Source organism: Eulemur rufifrons, chromosome 9, assembly GCF_041146395.1.
Source record: "Eulemur rufifrons isolate Redbay chromosome 9, OSU_ERuf_1, whole genome shotgun sequence".
Classification (NCBI taxonomy): Eukaryota; Metazoa; Chordata; class Mammalia; order Primates; family Lemuridae; genus Eulemur; species Eulemur rufifrons.
This window is the reverse complement of record NC_090991.1, coordinates 43,010,574-43,029,528: the sequence shown is the minus strand read 5'-3', so window position 1 is coordinate 43,029,528 and position 18,955 is coordinate 43,010,574. Positions and strand designations below refer to the sequence as shown.

At 54.1% G+C, this 18,955-nt stretch overlaps 1 protein-coding gene across 1 annotated transcript; it reads right to left on the bottom strand.

Moving 5' to 3' along the window:
• Positions 1-2,039: 2,039 nt before the first annotated feature.
• On the bottom strand, positions 2,040-13,502 carry LOC138392401 (angiotensin-converting enzyme-like protein Ace3). The gene is given in 17 exon segments (XM_069483162.1): positions 2,040-2,413; positions 2,931-3,115; positions 6,897-7,019; positions 7,430-7,506; positions 7,508-7,529; positions 9,769-9,913; positions 10,063-10,109; positions 10,111-10,275; positions 10,595-10,767; positions 10,851-10,948; positions 11,037-11,184; positions 11,186-11,230; positions 11,972-12,114; positions 12,279-12,366; positions 12,642-12,800; positions 13,186-13,322; positions 13,418-13,502. Coding segments are annotated over 17 exon segments (2,214 nt in total).
• Positions 13,503-18,955: the final 5,453 nt, after the last annotated feature.

Sequence of the window (18,955 nt, the reverse complement as noted above, 5' to 3'; positions counted from 1 at the left end):
AGCATTCAAATGGGGCATTCATGCACTTAGGCAAAGGCTGACGGGGACATCAGCGCAGAGGGACTGAGCTGGGGAGCGGGAGAGGTGAGTTTGGAGAAAAGGGGTAATTGATAAAGACCCTCAGATGTCCTTTTGAACGTCTAGATTTAATTGATGAACAACCAAGTTCTTTAGCAGTTAGGCATGAAAGAAATACTCTGGTGAAATAAACTTTACAATAGTGGGTGAGGGAGGGAGGATGGACAAGGAGGCTCAGTGAGGTTTTGCCTGGAGTCCTGGTGAGAGGCTTGGAGTCCTGGGCTTGGTGTGCCTTTGCCACGCAGAGCCACAATGCTGGAGGGGTCCTCGTTGGCCACTGTGGGTGGGGAATGGGAGGGCTGCGAGTGTGGCCTCCTGGGGGCAGAGGTGTCCTGGCTGCCCCTGTATGGGAGGGGGCAGGCTGGCTGTGGAGTTTCTCAGGGGCTCAGTGCGTGGTGTGCTGAGCGCTGAGAAGGGACTTGGGCAGTGATACACTCATTCACTCACTTCCTCATTCAAGCATTTTCCAAGTCCCCACTGTGTGCTGTGACCCGTGCTGACTACAGGTGTTACACAGGAGCACACTCCTGATGTGTGTCCAGCTCTTATAGAGCTGACAGCTAGTTTATGGGGGCAAATAAAGACCTTGCAGCAGTAAAAGCATGACAGAGACATCAAAAGAGGGTGCTGTAGAGCCTGGGGCTATACTGGAAAGTGCTTGGTTTAGCCAGAACTCAGGAAGAGCACTAGAAACCTAGACAGAGGTAGGGTGCGTGGAGATCTCAGTCTGGTACCTCTGTCACCTGAACTGCTGAGTCTGGGCTCAGATTCTGAATCTAGAGAGAGCTGGTCCTCTCTTTTGGCTACTCTCCCACCAGCTCCACTGTAGCCTCAGTGCCTCTTCTCTGTGCTTTCTGGCTGTGATACCACTTCCCCTCAAGTCTCCCCTATCCTCTGGCAGCCAGTGACTTCCAGGCTCTCCAGGAGCCCCTGGGACTTCAATCCAGACTCGGTGAGTCACCAAATATTGGGTATGGCATCCTTGTGGTAGGCAGACCCAGGCTGGAGAGAAAGGGCTAGGAGGGCTTGGGACAGAGGTCTTCCCCTTCTTTTCCCAGGCTTATTCCTAGAGCACTATTTTCCCAAATATCCTCCTGCAGTGCTCTCCTTCCTGTCCTCCCCTCCCCCACGGAGCCTGAAAAGGTGCTGTTTGCCCTGTGCTCGCTCCCCAGGGCAACGGGCCAGGCAGCAGGTGTGTGTGTTGAACAAGGCCATCTCCGGAGCAGAGTGGCTGGAGATGAGCTTTGTTTAAATATTAAAGAAGTCAATCATTAATCAAGCCTGGCTCAGTGCCCAGTTACCCACTGTCTCCATTTGGGAGGGCCTGGGCTGGGGCAGGGAGAGCCATGGGGCAGTTTGTGGGGTTACTTGCATCTCAGTCGGCTAACAAAGAGCTTTTTGGGGCTGAATTATGCAGCCTGCCACAGGGCAAGCCAGAGGATCAGCAGAGAGGTGTGCTAGCTGGTACATGGCATGGGGCTCATGGCACCAGTGATTCATAAAGGAATGTCTAGTTCTACTTGGGTACATTTTATAAGGGGACTGAAGCAGGGCCTTTTTTCTCACCATAGTGGAGATTCCTTGGGTACTGCAACCCCAGCCAAACCCTAAAGGTGGGCTCTTGAAGAAAACAAAGCTATGTGAAGAACCAGTTCTGGGCATGACTTGGGGTAGGGGCTGGGTTGGAGGGACACAGCCACTGGGTCACTACAGCCATAGTTCCTGAACCTCTGGGGAAAGGAGGTTGGCTTGGAACCCAGGGCACATACGGAATCACACAGAGTCAGTTGCCCATACACATGGCCTCACGTACATAAATTTGCAAATGTACAATTACAATGTCACATGTACCCAGATCTGTCACAGCTGCACCCAATCGTAGCTGGGCACTGTGCAAGCAGGCTGTCCCTCAACCCTCTCTGGATTGGCTCCCCCCTTTCTGCCCTCCAGCCTCACCGGTCTCAATGGTGTTTAGGACCAGCTCCACCATTCAGCGCTCGTCCATGAGCCTTCCCGCCATGATGTGTGAAAATCCAAATGGCCAGGCTGATTGAGCACAGCGTCAGGACGAGGCAGAGGCCAAGCAGTGGCCACTGTCTTCTGGCAACCTGCTGGGGCTCCACGGTCATTCCCGGGAAGCAGGCAGTGAACAGTGAGCTAAATCCCATGTTGTCTTGGGCCAGTGACTGTTTTTCCACTAAGTACAGCCTCTAGGCCAGCCCCAGGGTCACCACCAACAGGGCACCGCTCAGGATCAGCAGCAGCCACTGACCAAACTTGGCCTGGTCAGGGTTCAGCCGCAGATTCAGGAATGTCCCTTTGTTTGTGTCTTTTTCTGTGGAAGACATGGGAGTCTCATAGAGCAGGTGAAAGTAGAGAGGGAGCCCTGGGGTCCCCTGTGGCTGTCAGCGAGGATCTGACTGCCACTGGCCTTCTCCCTCAGCCTCAGGCATCTACCTGCCAAGCCATAGGTGAGGGCATGGCCCTGGAAGGAGGGTGAGAAAGAGGAGTAGGAGGAAGAGAAGGACATGGGCACAGATAGAGCTATGCACGCCTCCAAACAAGGGTCAGGAGGCATGATGCTGACCCTGCTCAGACGCTAGCCTGGCAGCCTCACTGGTTATTGTGCAAGGAAGCAGCTGAGCCAGGGGCTGGGGCATGGGCTGTGGTCTTTGTTGGAGCTACACCAGGCCTCCTTCAGACAGGGGCATGCAGCAGCAGTGCTGTGCTGGTTCAAGCCAGGTCATCGATGAGCTGGGGTTAAGGCTGGATTGGGGTAGGGACTGGCCCAGGGCAGGGCAGGGTGGGGCTGGGGCTGGCCTAGACCTGGGACCAGGGTGGGATTATCAAACCTTCAAAGGAACAGCTGAAGTCTGGCCAGCCCAGGATCTCCCCTTGCTGCACGTTCTCAGTCACCAGCCAGTTCAGCAGGGGTTTGAAGTAGGCCGTGAGTGCACTTGTAGACACGCTGGACTGCCCGGTCAGCTTCTGTAGGACCTCTGGCCAGGGCTTGCTTGAGCCCAGCTTTAGAGCATCCCTGGGGGGGTGGGTGCATCTGTGAGGCTGTGTGGGGGCATCAGCCAGTGCTACTGGGACCCTCAGCATGCCCAACCCTGGCCCCAGGGCTTGGCTGGTCAGAATCTTCCCACAGAGCTCAGCATAGTGGATACAACTATAGGCTTTGAAATAAGACTAATCTGTGTTCAAATCTCAGCTCTGCCACTTAGTAGCTGTGGGATCTTGGGCAAGTAACTTAACCTTTCTGAGTCTCAGTTTCCATATCCATAAAATGGAGAAATAATGGTACCTACCTCATAGGGTCATTGTGATGATGAAATTAGCTTAGTACCCAGAGCACTGTACCCAGGCAATAAGTGCTAACTGCTGCTGCTGGTTATTATTAGTCCTAGTACTGGTACTACTATGATTACCATTATTCCTAGTACTGGTACTACTGTGAAGATGATTACTATTTGTGAGACAGGGTCTCGCTCTGTTGCCCTGGCTAGTGTGCAGTGGTGTCATCATAGCTCACTGCAACGTCAAACTCACAGGGTCAAGCAATCCTCCTGCCTCAGCCTCCCAAAGTGCTGGGATTACAGGCATGAGCCACCACACCTGGCCTACTGTGATTATTATTATTGCTAGTACTGGTACTACTGCGATTACTATTATTCTCCTGGACTCAACAGGCATAAAGTCTTGAGACACTGTTTCCTGTGAGGTGCCCTAGTCAGCAGGTAGAGGCAGCTCTTCAGCCCTTTCTGGTCTCACAGGGAGGGTGTGGGAGGGTTAGAGAGACCATGAGCGTGGGAGCTGCCCTGCGCACCACCTGCACCTGCCGTGCTGCACACATGTCGCTCTGTCTCAAGGCACACACGGTACTTGGGGGCACGTGGTCGAGCCTTAGGTTTGGACCCTTGCACGCACGGTGGGAGTACGGGGTGCACTGAAGCCAGGGCTCCAGGCCTCCTCAGCCACCCCAGGGCCCCCTGCGGAGGCAGCAGTGGGCAGATGTTGATCCTTCTCAACCTGTTGTTCCCTGGTCTGATTAGGAGAAAGGCCGGGCCTAGAGACCCAGAGGTCATGGTGTGGGGTCTAGACCAACAGGGCCCAGGTTTAAGACCGACTCAGCAGTGCTGCTTATGGACTGCATAGCCTCAGGCAAACAACATAACCTCTCGCAGCCTCAGTTTCCTCATCAGTAAAATGGGTGCCATGATACCTGCCCTTCATTGTGGTGAGGATAAAGTCACATAATGATGAAAGAGGGCTTCGTGGCTTGCAAAGACTTACATACATCAGTCAATAAGCAACTGGGAAAGAATGAGGTGGGGAAGCTAAAGATCAGAGGATCCTTGGCAGAAACCACTGGGGAAGAAAAACCACAACTAACTCTAGGTAAGAGGATTTTATCAGACACCAGCTCCTGGGTAACAGGAAGAACCTAGTGGGGGAAAAGCTTCTACCACTGAAAATCTGATGATTTAGAAATAGTCCTTCTGGCAGGGCAGGGCAAGATGTTTGACCAAAGCCCAGCCAACAGCCCATGTGGGCAGCACGTGAGAACGGAGAGCTGCAAAGGTGGCAACTGGGTGCTGCCTGGAGCCCTCAACCCCAGAGTGACAACAATGTGCCCAGGGACAAGGTCAGGCCCACCACGACTGGCTGAGTGAGGCTGGGGGACTTTGGGAACTCACACCAGGTCCAGTTCATCCTTCCATTCCCAGAAGAACCAGCCCAGAGCCTGGCCCAGAGCCATCGCATTTAGGAGGATGAGTCAAAAGTAGCAAAATCAACTTTTAAGATACATTAGGCAAAAGAGCAGCCAAGAATCTTCTTTTCTTTTTCCCCTGCAAGCACTCGCCTCGCCTCTCTCCTGCACAGACCATATTCCACTCTGCTGCCGTTTCATCCTTCCCAAAGCTCATGACATGCCCCTTTCTCAGAAACCTCTCCTCTGTCCACTGCCCCAGAAATGGTGTTCAAGGTCCTAAGCCTGGAATTCGGGGTCTTCCCTGACCAGGGGTCTGGACAGTGACGACAAGTGATGAGAGATGACTGACTGACCACATGCTTTGGTGCCAAATCGGACCCTGGGAGCCTTGTGCACCCTGGGTGGGGTGGGGGCAGGAAGTGATGAGAATAACTGAAGTCAAATGTCCCACCACTCAGGTGGGATGAAGCGGGAGTTACAATTGAGTTGATATAACGAAAACAGACATCTGCTATTTCTTGCATGCCTACGTTTGGAGACAGAGACCACTTCCTGTCCCCTGGCACGACCTCCTAACCCTCTCTGCATTCACCAAAGCCCTTTCCTACTGCTCTGGCTCTTTTCTTGTATTATGGAATTATTTATCCTGTGGTCCATTTCCCCCTGCTGGACACAGGGCAGCTGGTCCCCATGGGCACAAGTAAATGTTTGCTGAATGAATAAATGACAGGCAGCCAGAGGTATGAACGCAGAGAGCAGAGAGGTGCCCTTATGTTCAGCACATTCAGAAAAGCTCCAACCTAGGCAGTCAACTAGAATAAAGCCCTGTGAAGGGAAAGGAGGGAAGAGCAAATATACTCGGGAGACGATAGTCAGGCAAGGTGCAGCCCGCCCCACCAGCAAAGCCTGGGGGATCAGTCCTGCAATCCCATCTGGCCTGATGGTCACAGACAAGCTGCATGGTGCAATCACAAATATGCTCATGAAATTTGCAAAGGATACTAAATGATGTGGCAGCGTTGATCCTCTGGGGGACAGGAATAAAACTCAAAATGACCTTGACCAATTAGGGAAATGGACCTATTGAAATCAGTTGAAATTCGACAGGGAAAAGATCAAGTCAGTAGGTGGGTTCCACATCTCCGTGGTTGGAGCACCGATCTTGGAACCAGTAAACCTGGATCTAATCTCACCAGGGTCTCTATTCTTTGATGGAGGCAGCAGAGTGAAAGACAATGTGTTCTGGAGTCAGTTCTGGGTTCAAAGCATGACTGGGCTTCTTGGTAGGTAAATGACGCACCATCACGTCAACTCTCGTAGCTTCAGTTTCATCATTTGTAAAAGGTGAGTGATAATGTCCATTTGGCAAAGTTAAGCGCTACTAACACGAAACACGGTAAGAGTGCTCATCAGAGAGCTCAGCCTGTAGTATTAATAGTAAATGCTTCGTATTTTCAGCTCAGGCCTCCCATCCCCTCCAGATTTGCTTCAGGACCAAAAACCACCACTACAGAGGTAGGCATGGAAAGGATGGGCTGAATACCACGTGTGGGAAAAAAAGACTGAGGGGTCAAAGTGGACCACAGTCAGACCAGAAGCATGCCACGAGGCTGGTGTGAAAGCAGCCTGGGAACCAGGTCACGGTGCCTCCAAGAAGTGGTGGGGGAAGCAGAGTGCAACCAAGTGTGCCTCAAACACAGCTGAGAGGATAGGCAAGCACCTGGCGATGGAAGAATGAAAGGGTTCAGATGGAGGACGGAAGGCTGAGGCAGAACTCCAGTGCTGGCTTCCCCTCTGGGACAGTTTGCTTTACTGGGATATGCGAGTGTGCGCGTGTGCACGGGTGTGTGTTAGCAGGAGGGGCTAAACAGTGTCTCTGACTACAGGGGACTACAGAAGAGGAAATGGGCTTCAAGTAACATAGAAGAGACTGCAGTCTGACGTGAGGAAGAACTTCCGCTGGAATATAAGCACAGTGAAGACCTGCTCAGGGTACCCAGGGTGGCCAGGTGAGGAGAGGGAGCCTGGAGCAGGTCTTCCCAAAAGGGAGATGGCGGGGGCAGGGTGGGACTGAGGACAAATGAGGGAGAAGGGCACTCACCCCAGGAGTTTCCCAGCTATCTTGGAGTTATAGATGTCACACTGGTGCAATGGGCTCGTGTGGCCTGAGGCCTTGCACAGCGCTTCGTGGAACTGGAATTGGAGCACTAGGCTGAGGAAGTACCTGTGTAGAGAAGCGTGAGGGGCAGGCTGGAGGGCGGAGACCAGGAGCAGGAAGCCCAGAGCCACGTAGGACCAGGCAGCTGTGACATGCAGTGGTCACGAGGGCCCATGTCAGTAGTCACAGCCTGGGTGGAGGAGGCTCCCTGGGCAAGGCCCCGCCTTGAGCTGCTCCTAGAATACTGCATCTAGAACAGTCCCACCAGCTCGTGCCCCTGGCACAGGATCTAATGTAAAAGCTCAGAGGATTCCAGGGCATGGCCCTCCAAGGCTGTGCAGCCCGACAGGAGAGGTGGGCAGGCATGCAGGTGACTTGTGAACCCAGGGCCTTCCTGGGAATTCTCGGCCCAGCTCCCGTATCACCCAACTCCCAACACCCAGAACTGGCTCTGCCGACAGGGCCCAGACCTTTACCATATGTAGGGCACACTGGCAGAAATGTGGAACTTGGCACCTGGATCAAAGTCCTCCTCTGAGCGAGGAATGGGTGGGGCAGAGGCCCTGGTACCTCAACCTGGCAGGGAAAGATGGGGCTTGACAGTGCGCCTGGTGGGCTCTCAGAGCCTTTTCCTTTTTGGAGCACTTGCATGTCTATCAAGCCGGACCTGGCATGCGGAGAACACTTAAAGCATTTTTATTGATTACATAAATGAAAACACATGGGGCTGGGAATCAGACTAAAACAATAGCAGTTAACACCTACTGAGCACATCCTCAGTGCTGGGAACCTCACTGAGCCCCTCACATAGACTCACACGCTCAGCACCACCCTGGCCTCCGGGGAGGGATCGGGAGGGAACAGGAAAGGTCCTTGCTTGCATCCTAACGGTGGGGGACGGATTGTAGACCAACAAACACGGTCATTTCATCAAGTAAGAAGTGCTTGCCGGGCTCGGTGGCTCACACCTGTAATCCTAGCACCCTGGGAGGCCGAGGTGGGAGGATCAGTTAAGCTCAGGAGTTCAGGACCAGCCTGAGCACGAGTGAGGCCCCATTTCTACTAAAAATAGAAAAAAAAACTAGCCAGACATGGTGGTGTGTGCCTGTAGTCCCAGCCACTTAGGAGGCTGAGGCAGGAGGATCACTTGAGCCCAGGAGTTTGAGGTTGCAGTGAGCTAGGTTGACACCACTGCTCTCTAGCCTGGACGACAGAGAGAGACTCTGTCTCCAAGAAAACAAAAACAAAAACAAGCTAAAAAGGAAACACAGTGACATCCCTGTGGGGCAGGACTCCTATTACTCCCGTTTTGCAGAGGAGGAAGCCAAGGTCTGGGGATCAGGGCACTGGCTGCGGGACACAGAGCTAGTCACTGGCAGACCCTGATAACTGAAGGTCTGGTTTTGCCCCTCTGAGCTGTGCGATGGGGAAGTTGCTGATCGTTGCTGAGCCTCGTTGTAAAGTGTTGTCTGTAAAATCTTCGGGTAAGACAAAGTCTATGGAAAGGTTAGAGGTTTTATCGTCAGCTCATTGGAGCCTCCAAACCATCCTCTGGGCTCTACGGTGTCAGGAGCTTCCTCTCTCGGTCGACAGGGCCTGTTCAAGGCCTAGGGAGTCGCCATCCCTCTCTCAGCCCCGGAGCCGTCAGCTGGGGGGTGGCAATGGCTGACAGAGGTCCCTGCAGGTGCCTCCGATGGCCAGTGGGGAAAGGGGGGCCCTTGGAGGGGCACAAGGTCAAGACTGTGCTGACCCCACCAATGAGACCCATCCTGAAGTCAGGGGGTGGGAGGTGAGAGGACAAAAGGAGGAGTGCTCAGCTCTCCACCCATTGGGCTGCTGTGTGAGCTTGGGTTGGTTTTGGAACCTCTCTGAGCTTTGGCTTCTTCTTCTGTGAGAGGAGCATCTTGAATGACCATGACACAAGGTGGTTGTAAAAAGTCAAATAAACAGGCCGGGCGCGGTGGCTCACGCCTGTAATCCTAGCACTCTGGGAGGCCGAGGCGGGTGGATTGCTCAAGGTCAGGAGTTCGAGACCAGCCTGAGCGAGACCCCGTCTCTACTAAAAATAGAAAGACATTATATGGACACCTAAAAATCTATATAGAAAAAATTAGCCGGGCATAGTGGCGCATGCCTGTAGTCCCAGCTACTCGGGAGGCTGAGGCAGTAGGATCGCTTAAGCCCAGGAGTTTGAGGTTGCTGTGAGCTAAGCTGACGCCACGGCACTCACTCTAGCCTGGGCAACAAAGTGAGACTCTGTCTCAACAAAAAAAAAAAAAAAAAAAAAAAAGTCAAATAAACATAAGGGCCTGATGCGAGCCAGCAGGCCACACATGTGGCCCCAAACCACACTGTGACCAGCAGACTTGAGCTGGTCTGTCTGGTGCCTGGTGGATGTGGAGAAGCCCTGGTCACAGGCATTTATTATCTAATCAGTGGCCAGGGGTCGGGCGGGAGGGAGGTGCAGGAGGGCCTCAGGGTTCTGTGCATACAGAAGCCCTGTTGCAACCATCATGGGAGCTCCCCAGCCACCCAGGGAGCAGGCGGGGCCAGTGCCAGAGTCTGTCACAGATGAGGAGACTACAGCCTAGAGAGGTTAAGTGACCTGCTCAGTGCTGGTGCCAGACTCATGCGGCCTCACGGTTGCTTGTGCCGGCTCTATGCTCTATACCACGGTTGCTTTTGTCTGGTGACAGCAAACAGCCAACACTGCCCTGGGGCTTCCCCAGGCCCCCAGGTCACCAGTACTGCCTGCCCCCCTCTGCTCTCAGGGTGTATGATGGGAACCAGAGCCCAGAGCAGCTGGCCAGCCCGCCTGAGGTTCCACCACTCCTGGTTGTAGATGTCCTTCTTGATGGTGCCATCAAAGACCTTCCAGCGAAAGAGATCCATGATGTAGCTGAAGGGGATGAAGGCAATCTTCTCCAGGGCCATGCTCATCAGGAAGTTGACCTCCTCCTCTGGGAAGGGCGGGGCAGTCAGGAGGCGGCTCCTGGGCTCCCTTCCCCGTAGCCTTGCGGAATAGCTGTGCCACCCCAGCCCGCACCCTCACCCCCAGCTGCAGCCTCAGCTCAGGCTGTCTTCCCACTGGGCTCTTGGTCCCCGTCACCTGGGTCCTGGTGCTGGAGGCTGAGCAGGCCTCTGTTGAGCAGGTGGGAGGGAGAGGGTGATCACCGACTCCACGGCCTCTTCAAAGGCTGGGTTGGCTCCTGCACGGAAGATGACAGAGAGGTTCTTATACTGCAGGAAGTACTGGATGTGGCCCATCTGGTGGAAGATGGAGAGCAGGTCTTCCATGGTCACCTTGGTGCACTTCTTTATCCTGGCGACAAAGGGCAGGAGTCAAGGAGCATGGGGGTGCCCTGGGGAGGGCGGGAGGCTTCCCCACACAGACTCCACGAAGGGATTGGGGTGGTCCGGCCGGAGATCAAACAGGCCTGGGCTGTTGTCTTTTCTCACTGCGGGCCCCATATCCAGCCAGGGACCAAGGCTTTGCCCTCACACCTGCCTCTCCTTCCGTGTTCCGGACCCACTCCCCTTCCCCTGCCCGGCTGCCCCTGCCCACTCCTTGCCCACACCTCCTAAGACAGGCAGACAGGGGAGAGCGGGAGAGGGCCGGGAGTGTGGTGCCGTCTGAGCACCTGAAGTCGTCGTCTTTGGAGAAGTTCCAGGCAGAGGCTTGGCACTCCACTTCCCGCCCATCTGTTGGCCTCTGCAGCATGGACTTTCCCCAGAAGTCGGGTGGGGTGGGCAGCAGCCCCAAGGAGGTGAAGAATTTTTCAGCCTCTTGAAACATTGTCTCTGGCCTCCAGTGCTGTGGGGGAGGGGGTGCGTGAGGTGCTGCCCTGCTTGCCCAGACGTGCCGAGGGGCAGGGCAGACAAAGGCCAAGCACTGACCTGGCCTTTCATGATCTTCGTGGTGTCCTTGGGGGTCTTCTCCCGGAAGGGAAGGACCAGGTCTAAGATGTTGACCCAGGACTGGGCCCACATGTTCCCTGGAAGGGGAGGTCGGGGGCTAAGAGGAGGCAAGAGACAGTCTCTCCCCTCACTGGGCGCCCACCTTTGCCGATGCAGGGCTCTCACCCAGGAGGTGGGCAGGGATGGGCCCCCTCAGGTCGATGACTTTGGGCCCGTAGTGGCGGTGCAGGGCCCGGCGCACGTAGGCGTGCAGGTTCAGGTAGAGCGGCTGCAGCTCCTCGTAGAGTTGCTCCAGGTCTTGCTCCAGGGTGTCAAGACTCGTACTGGGAGCGCCACAAGGCCCCCATGTCTCTGTAACCTAGGCCAGGACAGAAGACTCCCTAGGTGCTCACCACCTCACCCTTAGCCCTGGCCTGGCAGACAGGAGACCCAGGCACCTCCCAGGGAAGCCACTCAGCCTCCCTGACCCTGCATCTGCAAAATGGGGAGAGTACCTCCAAGGCCACCGTCCGAGTTGAATCAGACAGAATGGAAAAGCGCCGAGCTAAGTGCATAATCCGAGCTGCTCACCAGGCCTGCAAGGCCCCAGTGTTCTCTCACCGCCCCTCTGCCCCAGCCCTGCCTCACCCATGGCCCTGCCTCACCGCTGCTTTCAGACCTTCCAGAACGCTGGCGGCCTCCCCCGCGGAGCTTTTGCCTAGGGTGCTTTTGCGTCTCTCTCCCGCCTGACTCTTGCCCCCTTTCAGGCCTTGGACACGTGGCAGAGGGGCCATCCATGCCCTCTTTCTCTCGCAGTGGCAGCTTCCTACTTGGCATCACCCCAGGCGTGGTCAGAGAGGAGAGTTGACCTGAGTGTGGTCTGTCTCCCCACGGGACTACAGGCCAAGAGGGTGGGCGCCCGCCTGTCCTTTCCCCTACGTGTCTTCAGAGCACCCCAGCACCCAGCACACAGTAGGTGCTCTCTCAGTGTCTGGGGAGCCCAGCTGCAAGGCTCACGGTTGCTGTCCCTGGGTCCCTACGACCGCGCTTGCCTTGGCAGACTCAGCTTCGCCCCTTCCTTGGCATCGCCCCGAGACCTGCGTGGGTCCCATCCGCTCATCATTGAGCTGCGCGGCCTTGTTGCTGAGCTCCACGTATTGCTCAAAGATGTTGCGGATCTCAAGGCCCACGGCATCCCGCCAGCCCTGCCAGGCCCACAGCAGCTCCTTCCGGTCCCTGGAGGTGGCCATGATTTCTTCGAGGTCTGTGCCCAGAAAAGGAGCCGTGTAGGACCCACTCCCACCTGCCTGTGCCCTCACCCGCCCTGGGTGCCCTCCAGCAAGAGAGCGCCGTTGAGGTTAGGAGGCCCATGAGAGGGCCCGGTGCTGGACACTTTGCAGCTGTGGGGGGCAGGGCTTGGGTGCTCACCAGGCTCCAGAGTCAGGCAGGGCCCCCCATTCAGGCACACCTGGGCCATACTGTGCGTTGTCTCCATGTAGGCCAGAAGCTTGTTGTACTGGGTGGGGCAGGTGTCACCCAGAGCAGGCCCATGCCCTTGGCCCACCCTCAGCGCTAGCCCCACCAGCCAGGAGAGGTGGGCTGGGCCGAAGCAACTCCCCCACCTCCTCCCTCAGAGGAAGTTCTGGTCCTGCCCCCTCCTCCAGCCTCCCTCCTGCTCCAGACACTCTGGCTCCCAACCAGGCCCGACCCACCCACCCCTGGGGCGGGGGAGCTTGTGCCTGGAGGCCAGGGGGCTCCATCCATCACCTCCTGGGGGGCTCCGTCCATCACCTCTTGGAGCTCGTCCTTGGGCAAGGCTGCCTTGCCTATGTCCTGCAGCTTACTCAGCATGCGCTTCACGGCCGGGTCCTGGAACTGGGCAATCTTAAACAGGCGGGCCCAGGTGCCAAAGTACACCATGAACTTGGATCTCTCCACGTCCTTGCGCAGCTGGAAAGAGGGTCACCGTATTTGTCATGGAGGCTGGGGGAAGGGTAAGTTTTCCACATTGAACTCCAGGGCCGTAGTGCTCCAACACACTCCCTAAGCCCACCCCAAGGGTCCAGAATCATTGAAGATTTGCTAAGAGGGAGAGGGAGGAAGCCTGGTCCTTAAAAGCAAGGAGGTGAAATTCACAAGAGAAAAGAAGCAAGAGATTCTTGCCCAGAGAAAGTTTAGGGCCAGCAAGAGGCCTGGAGCCTGCAGCCTGCCTTGATGTGTACTTTGGGGCTTCCCTCTTTCCAGGAGCTCTGGATGCGGGCAGGAGGTGTGGTCCCCCATACTCCTAAGACCCCTGAGAAGAGCAAGGAGGAAGGGGCTGGGGTGGAGGTGGTACCATCTCCTCCTGATTTTTCTTGGTGATGTTGGTGACATAGTTCCAAGTAGCCTCCATGAACTGGTTCAACACAACCTGGGCTGTTTGGTCATAAAACTGCAGGAATATCCTTGCTTTGGTCTCATTGTAGAAGTCACCTGCAGGGAGGGAGATGGGCACCGAGTTGTCCGGGGAGGGGCCTGCCCTGCCCAGCCCCTTGTCTGCTCCCATGCTCCTTTGGGTCCCAGCTAACCTATGCTGTCAGCACTCTTGACCCTGAGCCATGGCAAGAGCTGCCCGTAACAGAGGAGCACAAGCAGGGAAGCCCAGGAGTCCATCTTGTTCCCATGACCAAGAGAACTGCAGAACAGGGCGAGACTATGGGCCAATCACAAGCCAGCTCCGTGTTGTGACATCAGGAGCCAAAGGGTCAGCTGTGGAATGTTAGGACTGGAGAGCCCCCACCCACCTTCTGGTCTAGGTATCCCCGTTTTACAGGCGAGGAGACTGAGGTCCAGAATGGTCAAGCCACTCGACCTGTTCGCACAGCTAGCTCACAGCAGAGCCACGAGGAGGACCCAGGGCTCTTAAGTTTTTGGCCAGAACTTGTTCTACTCTACTTGGTCACTTCTCCCCGGGGTTGGAGCTGCCCTTGGGCCTTGGCCAGGGATTGATGAGACCCCTCCCTCCGCAGGCTGGGACCACCTCTGAGCAAGTGATGGGATGATGGATGGATGGATGGATGAGCACAGAGATGGACATGATATCTCTGGGCCTCCAGACTCTGGGAGCACAGTTGTCTCTCCAGGTTCTTCTGATTTGACCTCTTATGTTCACATTTGTGGCCCTTTCTTCCTCTCAATCATCCCCAGGGGTGTGCAGGGCCCTCCCCATCCCCCCCGCCCCCCCCCCCACGTGTTTCTCCAGGAAGAGCCTGGTACAATGAATTTGCAGTCAGGAGGACACACAAGGCAGGGCCAGGTGGGGTGTGCAGCAGTGTGGCTGGCACCTTCTGTCCAGGGTACATATCCATGAGTACCTGAGCCTGGTTGGAGCACAAGCTGGCAGGGCTCCAGCTCTCTGCCAGCCGGTGGTGGCTGACACTATATCTGGCTGCCAGCCGGCGGTGGCTGTCACTGTATCTGGGGAGGCCCCATCTGCCCCACCCTGGGCTTCCTCCTCAGCCTCACTTCCCTCCACACCCAGACTCCCTCCGCCCTGTGTCCCTTTCGGTCACCCTCAGCCCAGGCCGACTCACATCTTCATGTAGGCTCTGCCCCTGCACATGGGCTCACACCACAACTAGAGAAACTAACCCTCAAAATGTGATCTATTATGGCCAAAATATATTTAAAATATGAAGAAAGAAAAACTTGGTGACACTTCTGGTTAAGCTGATCAACCGAGCTGACTGGGAAGTCCCTCCTCCTGCTTCAAGCATATAGACATGCTTGATAAGACATAGTATTTAAAAACATTCAAAATGGCAGAGCTGAGCTGCAAAGCAAGAAAAGAGACCCTTCAGATGCTAGAGATGACGAGGGCACCTGTGGCAGTGAGTGCTGGCTGAAGCCCTGTGGCCACATGGGAGGTCAGAGTGCATGCGTGCAAAGAACTGCAGCCTTAGTGCCTGCGGTGGGGACAGCTTACCATGGTGGAAGTGACACTTCCACCAAGCTGAGAGCCCCAGAATCAGGTGTGTGCATGTGGCCCTGCAGAAGGCTGTTCCAACTGAAGGTGGCTTGTAGGTTCCGTTTACCAAACACAAGAGCAAGTCCAGTGCCAGGAGGGACAGTAATAATAACCAACCCTCTCTGAGCACTTTCCTGGGCTGGGGACCAGTTGGGGGGCTTTCTGCACGTGAATCCAGTTTGGAAGTGTTCAAGCAAGTGCAAAGCTCAGATGCCATCTGGGAAACACAGACTCCAAAGAAATGGGGTCACTGCTCTGAAGCTGGAAATTAAAGGTCTTACTTTAATGTGGGTAGAAAACAGAGAAATCAGCAGAATTACATTTTCCATACAAAGTTGGTTTATGAGTTACAGCACTTTGATTAGTTACAGCTTGTTTGTTTTCTTTTTCCAGTTTAAAAGAGTATATTTAATGTTCCATCTTAGACAATATGACAGTTGCGAGGTCTGTGTGTAAGAGAAGAAAGGGGACGTTAATTTATAATGAAGATCAGCAGTAATGAGGGAAGGGGTCTTCTCTGGTGCCCGTTAGTCTTTTACAACATTTTACAGAACAATGTAGGTAAAGGAAAAAAAGGCTAATCTATAATTAGGGAAACAAAGGTTACAGCTGCCCAGGTTACAACTGCTTGTTAGTGACTCAGGTCCCATAATCCCATTCCTTTAAGGCTTAAAATAATTTAAAGTTCCAACAACTTAGATGATTTTTTTTTTTTTTTTTTTTTTTGAGACAGAGTCTCACTCTGTTGCCCAGGCTAGAGTGAGTGCCATGGCGTCAGCCTAGCTCACAGCAACCTCAAACTCCTGAGCTCAAGCGATCCTCCTGTCTCAGCCTCCCGAGTAGCTGGGACTACAGGCATGCGCCACCATGCCCGGCTAATTTTTTCTATATATATTTTTAGCTGTCCATATAATTTCTTTCTATTTTTAGTAGAGGTGGGGTCTCGTTCTTGCTCAGGCTGGTCTCGAACTCCTGAGCTCAAACGATCCGCCCACCTCGGCCTCCCAGAGTGCTAGGATTACAGGCGTGAGCCACCGCGCCCGGCCCTTTTTTTTTTTTTTTTTTAGAAATAAGGTCTTGCCCTGTTACCCAGGCTGTAGCTCAGTGTTGTCATCATAGCTCACTATAAGCTCAAACTCCTGGGAATGCTCCCACCTTAGCCTCCCAAGTAGCTGGGACTTTAGGCGCATGCCACCACATTCAGCCAAATTTTTAATTTTTTTTTTTTTCTTTTTTTTTTAGAGACAGGTTCTCATTATGTTTTCCAGGCTGGTCTCAAACTCCTGGCCTCAAGCAATCTTCCCACCCGGGCCTCCCATAGTGCTGGGATTACAGGTGTGAACTCCAAGAACTTTGACTTTGAATCACTTATTTTCACAGTTCACAGTAGCATTATTCACAATGGCTGAAAGGTGAAATCCTAAATGTTCATGGATGAAAACATGTGGTATGTACATACAATGGATTATTACTCTGCCTTAAAAAGGAATTCTGACACACGCTACAGTGTGGATGAACCTTGAAAACATGATGCTAAGTGACATAAGCCAGACATAAAAGGACAAACACTGTATGATCCCACCTACGAGAGGTTCCTGGAGTGGCCACATTCATAGAGACAGTGGGATGGTGGATGCCGGGGGCTGGGCAGGAAGAGAATGGGGAGTCACTGCTTAATGGACACGGAGTTCCAGTTTGCGAAGATGACAAAGCTCTGGAGACGGATGGAGGTGATCGTTGCACAGCAATGTGAACGTACTTAATGCCACCAAACTGTACACTTAACAATGATTAAAATGGTAAATTTGTGTTATGTGTATTTTAGATAATAGTTAAAAAAAACAGGTATTTAAGGTGATTAAGAGAAGGAACAGAATCTGCGAGGTAAAAATAGGCTTTTGTGAAAACACAGGAAGTTTGAAAGAAACAGAGATGCTAAAATGAAACATACAGTGATTAGACTGGAACAAGGAAACGCTCCACCAGCCGGCCGGGCTGCGCCGTGGCTGAAGAGCAGAACTGGGCACGAGGGGGCGCAGCTGGGGAAACGGTCAGGCGCCAGGACGGAGAACGAGGCGAGAGCTGGGAGCAAGAATTAGGAGATGCGGTTTACTTCTCAGTCGCCTTTGCTGAGTCTGGGAGCTCTGGGTGGCTCTGCCACAGGCTTTGAGCGACCTGCAGGTACTGGAAGATCTGTGTGTAGGATGGCAGGGCACGCCAGAAGCCAGGAACTGATGCATTTTCGAGATGAAAAGATGGCAGAGTGGTGGTGACCTCCTGGATTCATGCTCCTGGAGAAGAAGGCATAGATCTGGGCCTGCCACAATGCTAGAGGATCGCTCCCCCGCAAGAACAGCGGTGTGAATCCACGGAGAATCAGCATGAGACACAGAAAGCAAGACAAGACTGAGGTGAACGGGAAATAAGATTGCGAAAATCTGGAGAGTGCGGGATGGACAATAGAGAGGGGAGCGTGGGACAGCTGTACCCACCTCACCAGGGAGTGAGGTGGGTTCAGCCTCACAGGAAAGCGGCTTGTTCCCCCACTGCCCTCCACACCCACTCAACTGGGGATCTGCCTGAAGTCAGTGCAGAATCTCCGCCGGAGAAGTGGGGCTCTGCGGAGAGGAGACATTAGCAGGAGGCATTTTGGACCCCTGAGCGCTGTGCGCGGACTGCAACTGGCGGGAGAGGGTCTGCAATAAGCTGCAGTGACAGGAGCCCGGCAGACACCAAACTATCTCCTTCACGCGGGCGGCTGGGCTCCCTCGGTCCCCGGCTCCTCCGGCCCCTGCTGGCCCCTGAGCATTCACCCCCAGCGCCAGCGATCTGCGGGCAGGCGGCCGCCATTGTCGGGGCCCACAGCCTAGCTGCTGCGGAGCGATTAGGTACCCTGCGGCTCCCTGGGCAGCTCCCTCCCCTAGTCCGTGGACCCCCACTAGGAGCTCCGCCTTTGTGTGATCACTGAGTGCTTCCCCAGTCTCGAGAGAGTGGAGTGTGGACCTTGCGGACGTTGGGGCAGGGCGGACCATCGCCCCTGGGAGCTGCAGCGGCTGGGGCGCTGGGCGAGCGAGGGCGCCGCCCCCTCCCCCTAGCCACTGTCTTTCACGCAGAGAGAGGCAGAAACCACCTCGGGAGAGGAAGAGGCAAGGAAAAAGACGCTTTGCGTCTGCAATCAGAACAGCCCAGTGACTCCACTCTCAAACCGGTTTTGGGTCAAATTAATTCTCTGGAGCTGGACCCAATAGGAGCAGCCCCCAGCTGAGGTAGCAAAATCCTGAACAACACGTGAAGGGCTCCCCCTAGCGACAGAGGAGGCAGCTTACCTGGGCTGCTACACAGCCTAAGAACAGCCCGAACGGCGTGCCTCTATCCAGACTAAAGCTGAAAGAAGCTGAAAGGAGGGATCTTAACAATTCATCCAGATGGGAAGGGCTCAGCGAAAGAACTCTGGGGGTATAAAGAATCAAGCTGAAACCTTGCCCTCAAAGAGGACTACTAGTTCTCTACCAATTGACACAAACCAGATTCAAAATAGCAACATGTCACAGGAAGAATTTCAAACACGGATCATAAATAAGTTGAATATTATGCAAGAAAAAATGGATAACCAACACAAAGAAACCACAAAAAAGATCCAGGACCTGGAAGAAAAATTCACTAAAGAAATCGAAATATTGAAGAAAAATCAAACTGAATTCCTGGAAATGAAGAATTTATTCAGGGAGCTACAAAACACAGTGGAAAGTCTCAAGAGCAGGGTAGAGCAAACAGAAGAAAGAATCTCAGAGATTGAAGATAACACTTTCCAATTAAATAAGTCAGTCACAGAGATAGAGCAAAGAAACAAGAAAAAAGACCAGAGTCTACAAGAAATGTGGGATTATGTGAAGAAGCCTAATGTCAGAGTTATCGGCATTCCTGAGGGTGAAGAAGACAATAAGCAAGGGTTGGATAAGCTATTTGAAGATATAATTGAGGAAAATTTCCCAGGCCTTGCCAAAACTCTAGATATACAGGTTCAAGAAACTCAAAGAGGCCGGGCGCGGTGGCTCACGCCTGTAATCCTAGCACTCTGGGAGGCCGAGGTGGGCGGATC